Source organism: Atheta coriaria, unplaced genomic scaffold, assembly GCF_025399875.1.
Source record: "Atheta coriaria isolate IRGN ID8LTWV9N9 unplaced genomic scaffold, Caltech_Dcor_3.1 hic_scaffold_1_pilon, whole genome shotgun sequence".
NCBI lineage: Eukaryota > Metazoa > Arthropoda > Insecta > Coleoptera > Staphylinidae > Dalotia > Dalotia coriaria.
The window spans coordinates 306,706-323,201 of record NW_027045443.1 but is presented as its reverse complement, the minus strand read 5'-3'; the positions used below and the strand labels follow the sequence as shown (position 1 = coordinate 323,201).

At 46.4% G+C, this 16,496-nt stretch overlaps 1 protein-coding gene across 2 annotated transcripts in view; it reads right to left on the bottom strand.

Moving 5' to 3' along the window:
* Positions 1–1,745: 1,745 nt before the first annotated feature.
* Pgant9 (polypeptide N-acetylgalactosaminyltransferase 9) overlaps positions 1,746–16,496 on the bottom strand; it is a 49,436-nt gene continuing 34,685 nt past the window's right edge. Inside the window, exons 6-9 of one of the 2 annotated variants that reach the window (XM_065305859.1) lie at positions 9,160–9,748; positions 6,107–6,499; positions 5,254–5,364; positions 1,746–3,279 (exon numbers count right to left, since the gene is read on the bottom strand). In XM_065305859.1, coding sequence (XP_065161931.1) covers positions 3,007–3,279; positions 5,254–5,364; positions 6,107–6,499; positions 9,160–9,748 — 1,366 coding nt within the window. In that variant the 3' untranslated portion in view covers positions 1,746–3,006. Of the gene's footprint in view, positions 3,280–5,096; positions 5,202–5,253; positions 5,365–6,106; positions 6,500–9,159; positions 9,749–16,496 lie in introns of both variants that reach the window. The other variant, XM_065305865.1, reaches the window with a different exon arrangement.

Genomic DNA, 16,496 nt, shown 5'->3' with positions numbered 1-16,496 from the left:
ATCGGGAACCGGTTAGATAATTATACTAAGGCCCTATTGGCATAGAAAAAACCACTTTTTCAATTAAAATTGTAAATAGGGCCTAAACGGTTAAGACTAGCGAAAAAAGTCACTAAAATAATCGATGTAGAATTAAACTATTTATCAGAATCTACAAACAAAGTTTCCTTAACGTTGACCGTTTAGGCGCTATTTACAATTTAATGAAAAAAGTTGTTTTTTTTATGCCAATAGGGCCTTAATCTATAATTATTTTACCGGTTTCCGATTCAGAATTTAATCTACTTTCAGAATCCGAAATCAGAATTTAAAAATTCCAATTATTACAGAAGTCGCATTTGCTGAAAAAAGATTTCGTCATAAAAAAGGCAAAACATTTCTCTTTTTTATGTCGAATGCAGTATTCATTCAAATTGCAAATAGGACCTAAACGGTTAACGGCAGCCAAAAAATTTACTAAAATAATCGATCTAGAATTAAATAATCTATCAGAATCCGAAAACAGAATTGAAAAATTCCAACTTTTAATTTTCAACATAAAAAAGAGAAATCTTTTGCCTTTTTTATAACAAAATCTTTTCTTTAAAAATTTTTTGTGCCATTTTCGTCGTTTTTCAATAAGCATGCTATCTTGTCCAGAATTTTTCAAGGATTACGAATATGTAGTTCTTTGTTTTCTAGCCCTTTTAATTGTCGAGATAATTACCATTTAATCTTCAAATATTCGACTCTCCCGACGGAATACACGTGTTTCATTAAAAGTGCAAATAGGGCCTAAACGGTTAGTGTCAGCAAAAAAAGTTACTGGAATAATCGATGTAGAATTAATTTATCTTCCAGAATCCGCAAACAGAATTTGAAAATTCCAAATTTAATTTTCAACATGAAAATGAGAAATCTTATTATCTAATTATCTCGAGAACTAAAAGAGCTAGAAAACAAAGAACTACATATTCGTGATCCTTGAAAAATTCTGAACATGATAGCATGCTTATTGAAAAACGACAAAAATGGCACAAAAAATTTTTAAAGAAAAGATTTTGTTATAAAAAATGCAAAAGATTTCTCTTTTTATGTTCAAAATAAAACGTACAACTTCACATCAAAATTTATTTAAATAAGTGCATGCTAGTGCCCTCTATCTACTAGAAACTACAACAACTGAAAGTTCTATAGCTTAGTGTACAGATTGTACTATTAGCTTTCAAGATTTAACTTTGACTCGCCGCCACTAGAGGTCAGCACAATCGGGAAGCTTTTATCGTCACTGTTCACTTTCTGGGTTCCTGATACTCAATATCAATTTTGTCGACTTTGCAAGGCAAAATCACGCAAAATTTGGTCGCGAAGTGGTTGAAAATCAGACTTTAGTATTAGGATCGCAGAATGTGTGAGGAGGCTGATACAGTTTTGGCGTCAACTATAGTGGCGCGTAAAATTAACGTTTAAAAATAAACAATAATGAAACTTTAAAAATGTCAGTTGAGGTAACGTTCGCCCACAGAGAGCACTAGCAGTCACTTTGGAAGAATTTTCAGCCCGAATAAAGTTAGAAATTGATTTTTAATATTAGGATAGCAGAATGTGTGAGGAGGTAGGTAAGTTTCGACTCATTTTCAACAGATTTCGTGGGTTTCAACAATATGAAGAATTTTGGGAGAATATATTTCTTAATTTCATCATTTTTTCAGAAATTAAAGGATGTTTATCACACAGTAGGGCAAGAAAGAAAGACACAAACGATATTTTCTTTAACGAATGTATTTACAAGAAATTAAGGCACATTTTAAATACATTATCGAACTGGCCTATAGATTATTAATTAAATTCAAAGTTTATCAATACCAGGATATATAACTAGAATGCTAAACAGTGACTACAGAGCGCGCAATAAGCGCTGCGTTTTTCATTACTTTCATCGATTAGCACGAACTCGCCTACGACGTATCGCATCGTGAAAAAACACTTACATTATTATTAACAATATATGATATGATGTGGAATTAGATGTGTGCACGAAACAATCGTGTCCCTGCTATGACAACAATTCAGCTTGCAAAAACGACGCATAATTACATAATGTCCTTAATGATTACATCGCTTCTGCGACCCAAATGTAATAAACTTCTAGCATCATACTTGTACATACATACAGCATACAACATACATAAATTTTAATATGGCATTCGTTTTTATAACCATTCCCGTCAAAACAATCTAATAAGTATTACAAATAGTACTATACAATTTTCAATACGAACTTCCAATCAATATTAATACATATTATTTACAATACAAAAACCGAATCCAATGTCTTGCTAGGTAGCGACGAAAGTCGTGCAAATATATTTAATGTTTGAGCAACACCAATCAAATCATATCTCCTCCTGCTTCGCATCTTTCGTCCTTACGTGAAAATGTGCTTTGCTTAAAACTAGTGTATTATGTAATATAGGAATGCATCGTTCGCTTTTCATTTCTTTTGACAAAGATTAGATCACAAATTGACCCGCAGAGGGTCGAGTCCCTTCTACGATTAAGTACAAAATGACATTAAAACTTACTTATTAAGTATGTCAACCAACAAATCGGTATGGTCGCTCAAGGACCAACAAAATGGCTGTCGATGGGTTCGTGACAGGTGGCAAAACAAAACGCACTTACGTAACTAATTGACTAAACTGATCGAGTGCACGATATGTCTCGTTTGCATTAAGGATATTTTCATTAGATATGTAGCAAAGAGTTGTCAGGATTCGTTCGAACGAAACGTAAATTGAAAGCAGTCTTGTACGGTCGATAAAAACGGAATGACAAAGGTATACGTTGAGCATACATTGTGCCTTACTCTTAGAACTTAAAAGCATCGTTAAAATACTACAATATAAAATGTATAAGATCATTATGTACAGATACTCTGTGCTTAACGATTAGCTTGAGTCCCCGCGCACTATCGCGACAAAATCTCGTTTACAACGGGCTGATTTCGGTCCTTGGAGGTGGCGATTACGCCAACTTGCTGGCGTCGTAATTTTCCAGCTGCCAGCGTTGGCGAGCGAAACCGTCGTCGCAGGACTCCATCAACAGCTTGTTCTTCGACTCGTTGATCGCCAGACACTTTCCGCTGCTTCCGTGCCGCAACAGCTTGGTGACGAGGTCGTACTCCCAGTACTGATTGCCTTTGGAGCCATGGCAAGGGTAGAGGATGACGTCGGCCCCGCTGTAGTCCAGGCAGGATTCGTCCCTTCGGATCTCTCCATTCTTGCTGAACATCCAGTACTGAAAACATCAAACACGTGTTAGATTTCTGTTGGTTTTAGGTAAACATATCATCATGCACTGAAGCATCAAATCACCACTTGGTCAATTAGTATCTACTAGTTTATACTAAGTTTTATACTATAGTCAACAGAATTATGTTTATTAGTGTTTTTATTTAGCTTCCCAAACACCAGATCCTTACGAAATCATTTAGAAAGTATCAAAGTGTAACTAGATTAATAACCAGATGCGCCATTGTTTGTTTTCAATGAAATTTATGCGTCGTAAGCTTGGAAACAGGAATTGCCTCGATGTCTAACGCTGAAACCTTTAGTTATCTATGAAAACTGCCTCATTTGATGAGCAAAATACACCGAAACGCATTAAAATCCACTCGGAATCTACTAGAAGAAAATTGATAAATAATTAAACAATGCGCTTGAAAGTTCTAATGAAAACGTCAGCATCCGCACTAAAACACCGCTTACAGCTCGACCTAGGCAGATGTTAACGATAAAAGGGCGAAACTTTATAATCCTCGCATCGACGGCGGCGAAGCTGTAGCCGTAAATCATAAAATCGGTGTGTAAACTGCAAAAACATGATAAATGGATGGTCGCGAGATGGTACTTTTAGTACCCTGCAAACCGTCAGATAGCTCCCGATAGCCTTCAGCTGAGACAACCTGCAAGGCGTCGCCGGTGGTTCCGATATGGCGATTGCAATACAAACGCGAAAGAGTTAAACTTCGCGAGCACAACGCACCTGAGTACTTAGGGCTTACTGGTTAATGCGCAAGCGAAAGTTGGACGCGATATTAATTTATTGCCGATGACCGGGACGAGTTTACACGCGCCGAAATCAGTGACCAGTTATTTGGTTGAAGGCACCGAAGTTTTTCGCCATTTCTAGCCCATCGTCGGAAATTCATTCATACCCAAGCTCTCTACCTCCTCATCCCCCGGCCAAAAAGAGAGCCGCGCGTAAAATACATGTCGACGGTGGGCACGAACGCTTTTAATACTTTAGCGAATACGTGACTTCAATTGGGTGCAAGCATTTTCCTCCCGGATACATCCGCGCTACCGAGTGTGCAAGCAAGTGAAATTCGTGCACTTCACGGCAGCCAGACGTGGGTCTGAGATGCCTTGAAGCGTGCCCACCATTCTCAACGCGTCGAACCCGAAACAATGGCTAATTCATGCGTCAAATAAACCGAAATCGCGTGGAATCCATGATTGATTATTATCTTGTGGGCGGTTTGAATGTCCTGTATAAGGACGGGGGCAACGGTAGGCCCCGCGCAATAAAGCATCGTTTGTCGCCCCACGGGAGACAAGGCAATACGTCTCGAGTTCGTTCGGAGATGATGCCGCCCCCGGTGCGTGCCGTTTCCTTTCGCTTTGCGGGCGCGGGTGCGTTACACGGCGGTTGTTTGGTAAAACTTTCGTGCGCTCGCACCAACGCACCCGCGGACCCCTTTTTGTATGGGGTGCGTGCGGCTGAACTGCTGACGCCGGCACTCGGAGGCGGCGAGTTACTGGGAGCATGCGGCGCGAAATGAACGCGACGCGTGACCGACGAAACTAAACAAAAAGAGCGGCTGAAATTTCCACGCAAAACTTCGGCTTTCTGCGGCTTTGCATGTGGAGATTTTTTGATGGCGGTACATGACTGACACCTGAACACCTGATATGTTAGTGGCTACCGTCTGAGGAAAGAATTAATTTGAATTTGCATTCCAAGCATCGCCTACAACCAATAGATGATACCAATGAGAAGAAATACGAGCTCGTCAAGTCTTGCTCCTGATTATCGTTGGTGTTTTGCAATACCTGATTACCGCCCTGTTGGTGGCAGGGCCAAAGACCGACGGGTCTGTGCAAGTCCTCCGGCTTGCACGCGGAATCAATACAAATTTCCCTGTCTAACGTCGACACCTGTAAAACGCACACAAACACACATAAGCAGCGGTCGCGCAATGCGAATTACCTGATTGCCGCCTTGTCTGTGACACGGGTACAGACCGGCCGGCTGGTGAAGGTCCTTCTTGCGCGCTGGCGAGTCCAGGCACGTCTTTCCGCCATAGCCGAGGTTCCGCATCTAGAACATATCGAGCACATTTAAATGGCACGTCGCTGGCGAACGCATCGTCCCCGGTGCGGCCTGGAAACCTAAAATGGGACCCGAATCTCGCCAAAAGGCGTCAAAAATAACAAGTTACTCATTCAATGCTGGTCCCGGATCGTAGAGGCTGTGCGACTGACGCCGTCTGCGCGCAAACTTACTTAATTAACACAACCAACAGATATTAAAATTCACTTTTGCCGGAGATCTCGCGCGTAATCGACTTAATTAAAACAAATTGATGAAGTGCTAAGAAGTTCACGATGACGGGTGCCCGAAAATAAACCAGTGCGCGTCGAACGCTTGATTGGATTCGATTGTTTCGGCAAGGCAGGCGCGCTTTGTGAAATCAAAACTCTTCGGCTCTTCGTTTGCGTACGCCCCGCGCGTACGTCGAGCATCAAGGATTCGACACCCGCCTCGACGACAATGTTACGAATGTGCGCGACGTTCGCAATGAGACGTCACGGAGCAACGTGCCGCGTCACGTAATGGCGGACGTGTCGAGCTCGTTTGAAAAATCGCGCTCTTTATCACCTCGCGTCGACGGATATATTCCTTTGACGTCGGGAATCAAAGGTGACACCAGCCATGCACTTCGATTGACACGCGGAGCGTTAATTCGCCGTCGCACAGCCCGCATTCGAGGCGCGGGTAGAAGTTTGGCACATGCCAAACCGAAGGCAATCAAGAGATGATCGGAAGATGAAAGGCTTACCTCGCCGTTGGCAACTGCGTCGCCCGGGATGAACAGCTCCGGGTAGATGTTGTCCAGATACCACTTGAAGCTCTTGCACCCAAGACGCTCTCGCAGCTCGCGACGCTCGCTGACGTCACCAAAGTCGCCCTTGTCGTTGCCGATGCGCCGGTAGTAGTATTTGGCGTAGTCATCCAGCCACACTTCACTCAGGCGTACCGAATTTCGGCGTAAGACATTGACTCCAGTGCGCCACTTGTACGGCGAGCGTTTGCGGAAGATGTGCCCCACGTGGGAACACGGTACTATCTCCAGGGTACCGCCGCACATCCACGTCTTGAACGACAACTCCAAGTTCTCACCTCCCCAGATATCGAAGCCGCTGTCATAGGTCCCCAAACGTTCGAAGAATTTCTAAAAACATGCAATGAAACACTCAGTATAATCATCAAAATTGCTTTGAGCTACAAAAAAAACACAAGCAAAGCATACCAGATTGCCATCAAACCGACAAGAATGATGCCTGTATCTACAGAATCTTTAATTAATCTGTCAGAACAAGGAATGTGTCCTTTATCCCAAAATCCACATTGTCCTTGCCGGCTGTCCTGCATCCCTAGTTATTAACTTCAAATTTCGGTATTGTTCACAATCAAAATTTCATATTTGTTTCCGACAACAGACGGACGGATACGCATATTAAATATTAACCTCAACTGTGGACCCCCATGGGGGCTGTGCGTAATAAAATTGTGAGTCGATGTTGCGGGCACGCGGAGAAATGCGACGATTCGTTATACGGAGGACGTGTTCACCGCTTGATGCCGCACTAAATGTGCGTATTAATTAAATATATCGGACGCTGCGCGATGCCCGGAATGCAAATATCCCCTTTGTAGTCCCTCCGCGAGCAGCCGAAATCGAAACGCCGCTGCAAACTATGCGATATTTTAAGAGGCTTCGCCGGGACGCACGACTTTCCGGCAAGAATGCGAGGACAAAGGACGCACGGAATTAAACATAGCAGAAAATCCAAAGATAAATAGAGCGTTTGAGAATAAAAGCAGAAAACTATTTCGCGACGACGACGACGAGGACGAGGACGCTGAAGGCGAAGGTCCTAAATATAAAGTCGTTCCGCCGTCGTGCGGCTTCGCAAACTTTGCGCAATAAATTCATCCATTGCGCGCGACGCGTTTCCGGTTTCGAAGGATTCCGATCGGCGGGAAATAAGTGCGCAAAGTTTCCATTGTGCTGAACGCACTGTATGCCGTATACCTGCTCATATCTATTTCGATGTACTGCACTTGAATCATAATGGTCCACCACCTGCGAGCAAATTGGGAAGAAGAGCGAAGAAGAACGCGCCCGACCGGAAAGCACGTGACACATAATTTTCGGGGCAAAAAGTTGCTTCCATTAGGCGAGCTAAATCCGGCGCGCGCACGGTGCTGCCCCGACCGTTAAGAGGAAAAATGCCAATGGAAGAATAAAATAAGAAAGCTCCACGCTCGGCGGAATTAGCGCCGGGAAGGATTTCGCGCCAAGTCCCCGCAATAAATCGCAGCGAATGCGGCGATGGCGTACTAAACAGAAAATTTAATTTCGTCATAATTGAGCGCCCGAAGCGCCAACGGACGCGAAAATCTGCAACCGAACACAAGTTCCACACACATCACATGCGCGCACTTAGCGTTGATTAACAAACGCACATTGTAGTACGCCACCCCCGCAGTATTTTCCTTTTACAACATGTATTATACATATTTCTAATTAATCTCCTGCCTGTCGGGTACGCTCAAACGCGATGTCGTTCGTTTTACGCGCGCAATCGAGTTATTTAGGCACGCATTTGAATTTTAATTAATTTTTGGCGCAAATTTCCGGAAATCGCGCGGCTGGAAAAGTGCGTGTGTTTACGCGGCGCCCAAAATACACGGTGCGATCAGCAATTTGGAGTGGGGGTACGGTGGAAAATTTCGGTAAATAATTGCGCGCACAGAAGGAAGCCGGCAGGCATACAATTAGACGTTCGCAGCGCGCGTTGCCGAATATCACTAGATGCGGCAAACATGCACGAAATAGTTATAACATTTCGAACGCGCGAATAATGCGGCAAGGTGTGCAGACGTGCTAAATCGTTCGCGCCCACGTCGCCTCCGGTTGAGCACTTGCTCATGGTGACAGTTCGATACAGGACGAACGCAATTTCAAATATTTATAAACATTGTCTCCTCTACTGGGCGAGATAAAGAATTAAAATAACAAAAATACGAATAAAATTACCATATAACTTATATCTTAAGATGATTGGTATTAAGACAGAAAAATTTCAAAAAAATGAAAGAAATTGTTGTTTTTTTTAAACACGCTGTATGTAGCCCAACGTGTTTTAGGTATGTCTGTACAGAGATGTTGGAGATGAAGAGCGGTACTTGTACGAGAGTAATTAAGCCCCGCGGGGGTTTCGACAAGTGTAATGAGTCCGCGCGCGACACGACCGCCGTCGCTGCGGGGCGGCGCGCCGAAATCGTTTGCAGACTTTCCGCAACTGCGCGCAACTACGTCCCAAGTCAAAAACTGGAAAAAACGCGCCTAATCAAATGTGTGATTACCTCAAAGTTGGTGCAATTAATGTCCCCCATGCCCGGTTGTTGCCTATATTTCCCAAGACCGCCGAAAGAAATTGCAAAGGTGCCGGGCGCGCGCACGTTAAACGAATTGGCATCGAATGAATAGGCGCCGCGGGAAGGGATACGTCGACGTTATCCCATTAAAGGATATCGCTTTTATAGCCATAAAGCGGCGGGACCGCACGCACATTCGGCCCGCGGCGCAAATTAAGTGGAAAAATAGGAGTGTCGCCGGCGACGCGACCACACCGGCTAAACAAACACCCGCCCGAGCAATAACGCTGCTCCCCGGCTCGAATAAAAACGCACACTTTATGTACTCCCGTTCTTCCAGCCGGCTTCCACTCCGGGCATTATCTCTCGGTCTAATTATGGCTTATGGTAATCTTTTAAACGCCACTGAACGTGACCCCTTCAAGCGTAATTGAAACATTGCCTCACCTTATCAATACTGAAGAGCCCGCCCGCCATTGTGGGACTCCACACTGGCTCGGCGCTGTTCTTGTGGCGGGCCTTTTCATGCGCGGGTACCGCGTGCCAATTGAACTGCAGATTCCAATCGAACCCGCCGACGTTCACACCGCCAGAGTCACGGTAATGGTACTCCAAGGTGGTATCATCGATGACATCAATCACTGGGCAGACCACAGTTGTGGAGTTCCGCGCAATCCGGTCCAGAAGTGGTTCTAACCATCCCACAGTACACTCACAATGGGAATCCAGGTAGGTAAGAACATCTCCGGTGGCATGGCGAGCACCCAAAAGCCTTGCTCGAATCAAACCCTCTCGTTTCTGGGCCCGGACGATCTTCACCTTGGGTTCATTGGCGAAATACTGCACTAACTGGTCCTTCAGATGGTTCATATCAGAGAAGTCGTCGACGAGGATCACCTCCTCGATGAGGTGTGCTGGTGATCGGTCTAACACCGAATGTACGGTCCTCAACAGCACCGACCATGCCTCGTTGTGGAAACAGATGATCACAGAGGTGCGTGGCAAGTGGCTCAGGTAACTGACTTCGCTGCGACACCTGAACAAACAAAATTTCTGATTATACACAATGACACCGAAACTTATGTTTAAATAAAGCGAAGTTGACTGCGTCGCGAAGAGACGCAAAACAAAGCCGAGTTCTAAGCAACACTAAGTCCGCTCATTATCTCAGCCTAATTGGATTATGACATTGCCTTCGCGGGGCTTTTCGTCGCGGCCGCCTCGCAATTGATACGAATTAAGACGATTCTTAATATGCTTAATGCATGGAAATCGCTCTTAATACAACCTAATCAGCGTCGCAAAACGAGCGGCGGCGGCGGCGACTTAGCGTTTGCGCGAAAAACGGGAACATCTCGAGGCACGACGTAATTACGCTTAATTTGGAACGCAGCGAGTTATTCCGGGCGTGCACACACGGGCGGGGGGCGGCGGCGGGAATGCAAAAGGCGTGCGACGTACGTGCGCGCCGCCGCCGCTTCAAAGAAATCCGAAAGGAGTGCCGAAGCCCGGAAGAAAAACAGCCCGAATGAGCACTGAAAGCGGAGGAGGCAAAGCCGCCGCCGCCGCCGCCGCCGTTTGCTGTTGCGCTATTAATGCGAACAAGTTATGACAAATCCGGCATTAAGGGCGGACTAAGAGATGAAAGCACTGAAAGCATAATGCTGTCTTGTTCGTGCGGCAACATCGACTAATTCCTGCTGAGAGTCTGTTTAACAACTTTTGAATGTAGTACACTCGAATGAAATACCGAATTAGTTTTTCTGGGCGCCGTCGCGAAATAATAAATGTGGCTAATTATTCGACAAGCAGCAGTTGCAGAACTATTACATGGGCTTCCACGGGGCAAGATAGATGGCAAGACGCTCGCATAAATCTTGCGCCCTGCCGAATGTCGCGCAGCGAGTTGTCGTTGCATGTTGTTAGGTATTCGGGCCGTGAGGTTTTCGGCATTGATGGCCGAATTATGCAAATCGGGCGCGCGCGCCCGCCACGGCCCAGATTGCGAATCGCAAGAAGTGTTTTATATTCAAACATTCCGCGCGCGCGGCGAACCAGATGGCGAAATAAGGTAGTGAGGCGGAAGGAAAAAGATCACCGCGAACGGCACGCCGCACGTAACGCTTCGTATAAATGAAATTAAACGATTCGTCAAACGGGCCCGAAAGAAATCTCACGTGCCGCCCGGCCGAAGAAGGAGGCGTTCGCGTGCTAAACGCCTTCACGATCTTTCATTGTTATACGTTTGTAGCGTTTAAAGCGTCTCGTTTCCGGCGTTTTTTCGCGCGCGCGCACGCCCGGCACTCGTATATTTCAATTTTTCCTACTTTATAGATTACTCACTATTAGTTATGGTCACTAATATCGTCGAAGTTCGTGCGCGAAATAAAATTCGCCCACGCCCTGCAGCGAAAAGTCGCTTTAATGTTTACACGCGCGCATTTCGCATATTGGCCCGGCTTCATATTTTCACATCATGAAAATGAGAAACGCGCCAGCGAGAATATGAAAAATCCATGTGTGCCGAGCGTCTGGCGGCTGACGGCTTTGGCGATGATGAAGAAACGCCAAGTTTCACCGCATCTTCATCTTAATCTTATAAAAAAAACGTTAAACCCGGGCGAAAATCGTAAATTCAAAAATTACAAACAATTGACTCTTGCTGTTGTTTTTATGCTTGCGCTGCTCAACTCACAAGCAGAGATGAAAAATTGTTGGTCAGACGTAGGGCACGTCCTGGGTGCGACGAAACGCTTATGATGCTTATGTTCGATTTCCTTCAGCGGGGCGGCTTCGACACGACGCGTTATTGCTTCCCTCACACGTGTGCCGCCGCGATTGGGTGACTCGCAATCTGCTCGCGTCGAGGATGACTGACGAAAAATTCGCCACACATATAAGACGCCGACCCCGACGACTCGGGGGAGTGTAAGCGCACCCCGCAGCTGTGTGTTTAAAATTTCGCTTCGGGCGTGTTGTTGCGGCGCATCTTTGAATATAATCTGACGAGTTGCGGGTGTTCGACGTGAGCGATGAACGCGACACGTGAACAACATTGAAAGTTTGCGCGCCCGCAGGTTACACCCGGTATAAGCGCAGGTATTGACATCCCAAACCCTCAAACTTGCCGACATAAGCACAATAAGTTTAACAACGTGTCGGAATTGTTACCGATTTCATATCATCGTGTTTTTTTTGTGTGTGCGCTTTGGATTTTCTGCTTGATTTTCGATTTTATGATTGACTAGTCACAACATTAAATTGGTGTGTTGTTGATGGAGCAGCCAACTGTTTGTGAAAGGCGAGTTGCATCAAATTTCACGCAAGGCGTTCCTTAATTTTTACCCCCGGTTGTTTTTGCCATTCCGTAGTCTTCACGCTCATCGCATCCTTATAAACTTTGCCGGCCGGAGTTGAGCGCCGCGGTTGATCATCGCCAAACTTCGGCAAGCCAATACGCCGCCGCCGCCGCCGCCAGCCGGCACGTTTTTATTCGCAGCCAGCGCGGCGAATATCTATAAAAATCAAGCAGCGCAAGAGGAGACAATAAAGACGTAAAGTTTTGTCGCGAACGTGCCGGACACGTATACGCGAGGGCGTCCGGCCACTGCCAACCCCGGCGGCGGCGGCGGGCGTACGCGCGTTACGGTTATCGTTAAGCCCCAAAGAACTCGTCGCGGCCGCGCGCGCGATGCAGTGCAGTCGAGGAGCGCATAAAACCGAACGACTCGCGCGCGCGATTTAAAAGCGAAACCTGCAAAAAGCAAAAATACGGACGAGAGGATGTACCTAAAGCGTCAACGGTTTTATTGTTATGCCCGCACCGAGCCGCGCTGAGGTGAGGGTAGGTGAGAGGGCGCGTCGCCGAGATCGTTATTGTCGCCGTGTGTCAGATCCAGGCGCGCCGGCCGCTGAGTGCAGCAGTAAATTGTAAATGGAAACACGTAAAAAGTTAGTGCTTATATTACTACTAAGACGCGCCGCTCGTGGTTTGGGGGTGGCCGCGGAATTCGGGGATGCGCAAAATCTGAAATAAACATAAATAAGGAGGCGCTCATTTGCATAACAAACCGACATTCAAAGAAAGAGAAGCTCCGGAATAATAATAGAAAGAAAAAAAAAACCGCCGCCGTTTTATCCTAAAAGTTTTTTTTGCGCGCGCCGAGTGCCGCCTGTCAAAGGAGGCAATCAAATTTAATTCGGTACTTTTTAACTTTAAACGTTTGATGTTTTTCCGAAGCGGATTAGAGACGATTTCGGACAAATTTCATCTGCATTAAGCCAAATCTGAATTGCAAATCGCGCTGAATTACCAAAAACCGCCTGAAAACGAAACTATTTCGCTGTTTTTCCGGCGTCAACCCGTCCGGGAAAATTTACTACCACCGTTGAAATTGAATCGCATCACTTTTCGTAACAATCGCCAGTAAATTCGGGCGCAATTTCATAAGCGCGCCAGTGACTGGCTAAATTAGCATGTATAATGAGGAAATATCGAAGGCGACGTTTGGAAAATCGGCGACGCGATGGACCGCAGACCGTTAAGAAACACTCATCCCAGAGGGCGGCGGTCGCCCCATTCCGCTCCGCCGGCGATCCTAATCATCGCCGCGAACCCGATGTTCCTGCCACGCCGCACCCTTGTCCACGCCGCTAACAACCCGCTGCCTCCTTCCCTCTTCCGGGCCCAACCGAAGCGTGCGATCTGTGCGCTGCACTTGGAAATCTCGAGGTATAAAGGGGGTTAATTTGTGTTGGGACCTTTCGAGAACGGCGGCGCGGTTTTCCACTCGGCGATATCCCACGCTCCCCAACCTACTTCCGGTTGTATACAAATTGTTACACTAGCGAGCGTAAAAACGTGCGTTTGTGGAGAAAAATGTGTACGAAATTAGCTTTGGAGACGGCGGAGTAGTCGGAAAGGAATTATTGCTTGATTGGAGCCGAAGGTAGCAGCAGAAATCCTGGTGAAATTGCGGGTTTTTGGTGAAGCCGGAATGTGTAGGAATTATGATGAAGCTGCAATTTTGGGCTTCGACTGCACGCTGAACAATATTAAGGGGAAAGGGCAATTGCCAGCGATTGATTAATTAAGTGATGACTCATCGACTAATAGACGTATAAATTCTCGAACGCTATCAAGTCGTACTTTATTACCCCCGGTAGCTGACCGTTGTTAATCATACCTGACAGCCGCTAGTATTGTGTGTGAATTTTCACTCGCATTGAGATTATGCGATGTGATTTTTAAGAGGCAAAACCCGCCCGAAAGCAATATGCTTCCAAGATGGCGACGTGAGTGGTGTCACTGGTGTCGCCCACACAATGGTGCTCAATTTTTTGCGTGCATTCGCCCGGCGACACGTTATTTTTAACGAACCGCTCGATCTTCGATCGCGCGCGTCGCTGTTGCTTTCGCTTTTCATCGTCGTCGGCGAGGCGTCAATCATCGAAGTGCTCTTTCCGGTCTATCTGCGATACAACCGTCATCAATAAACATGACCAGGGCGCGCGATGATGTTGCCGGGCGGCGTGCTGATTGGCGCTGCTTTGCTTACGCCGCCGCCGCCGCCGGCGTCGCATCATTTCGCTGACGTTGATTGAACGTGCATCTAATGCGTCCATGGGCCGATCGAACATCAAAAGTGTCGTCCGTCGACCAAAATTCCGACGTCGCTATTTCATCTCAGCCGCTGCTGCTTTTTTATTTTTGTTATAGTTCATAATTAATTCTAGTTCGGCGCGGCGCGCATTAAATATTCGCGAGCGAGCGCACATCGAATTACATAATTTCCTTCATAAAATCCCGGGCTACGCGTGCGGACCCGCCGCTCTCTCGAATCGCAACAATTTAACCCTTTTACCGCGTAATTAAGTTTCCAGCAGTAAAATCTGCACGGAATCAACGCGACCGCGTCGGCGAACGAGCCGTAGCCGAGGCGATTGCCAAGCTCGAAGAGCGCGCCTCGCATTGTGTGTGCGGGAGGCGGTAGTGGCAACGGCGGGATGATTCGCTCCCGGCCTCTCCGGCGGTCGCTCGTCGTTTTACAACGCACGCATCCATTTGCCGGCACATCCGAGCGCACTAAACGTGGCCCCGAGGAGGTTGAAAGCTACTCGCACTCGAAATTTGAACATTTCAACTAGTATGACATACAAAACGCACACTACGACCTGCCGAATGGGTTGGAACAGTTCTCACAGAGAAAAAACCGTTTCATGTCACACTTACCAATTGAATCGGATGCTGATTTTACGTGAATTGAGGCAAAACTGAACACTGAATCACAAATATTTCATGCATGACAATTACCAACAAATAATTGATTGAATTGAATTTGTCTTCTTTCTTCGCTTCCAAGATGGCATTCACTGTCGACATTTCACTATCGATTATCGAGCGCAATCAACGAATTCACTGATCAAAAGTATCGAAATTAGCCGAATGTTTCGAGTGGCGGAGGAGTGTTGAGGTCAACGCGGGGCCTCGTAACATGGTCTGTCTCTTATCCGATCTGAATTTTCCATACGATTGTCAATCATTCAATCGAAAATCGAAAAGAAACGCACTGGAAACTTTGAAGTTTGAATTCCGGTCTGAAATTAGTGCGACTCTTATCACGGCCGAGCTCAATCACTCCTCGCACAACCCCTCGTCGGCATTCGACGTGCGATGTTTTGAATTCGTATACGATTTCGGCCACTATCCAAAGAATGCCAATTCGATTCGATGGCCCCCATCCCTTAACACTTTAATCTTTCGCGTAGCATTTATTTTATTCGCTCGCCCCTCTCGGCTCAGTTGCTCAATTTGTGTTGGCTTTGGGACGTTTAAGTCGTGAAGTTGAAAATGAAATTCGCTTGTCGGACGTGCACGAGGCGGAAAAATAGGGGTGGATTTTCGGGTCCACTGTGACTGCGGCCACCTACAAATGTATCGATGGCTCATTACAATCCGTCTCCTTGCGTGCGGTGCCGTCTCGTCCGGAGTGGAGTTATTTGTGTTTGTGGATCTGGCGTGCGCGACGCTGGGTTTTAAATTTATCCCCATTATACCCCATTATCCCCCATTACTTCGGAACGCTTTTACGCGAGAAATACGAGACGCCTCGACGACGAATTCGTCGCCTAATCGATACAAATCGATTTCGGCTGCAACAGCGACAATTCCGGCCGTGAATTTTTGCGATTCGCAAACAAAACGAACAGCCATCAATCCGCATGGCGGAGGCGCCGGGCACGCGCGCGAATATAAGTGCGCGACTAACTTTAATTGCATCGTAAATGTTCTAATTTAGTAAGTAAATTTAACGATCCGTTATAGGTTTGATTGTGCTCGTAAATTGAAACAAAACAGCGGGCGCGCGAGGCGGATTGTGCGCGTGACACCGCCGTACGTCAACATAACGGTGACGCGGATGGCTGAAATTCGTTGGGCGCGGGGGCGCGGAAGTAAGAAGAGCGCCTCGGGTATCGCTGCGCACCGAAACAACAACGCGCATTAAGTTTGCGAGCACGTGAAAGCACATGCAGCAGTCGATAAAATTTGCCGCCGAGGTCAAATCCACCCCCGCTGCCGACATCAGCGCCAAATGACGCACGATTAGCAACAAACCGAGATTAATAAATTTGTCCAAATTGACTGAAACCGAGATCTTTCGCAACCTTCGACAACTTTGCCAGGCGTGAATATCATCGGTTTCAAAGAAAACTCGTGTTCCCAATGCAGGCGCCTCGCGCAATTCAATTGGGAATTCGAGACGCACTCCAAGAGTGAAATTATG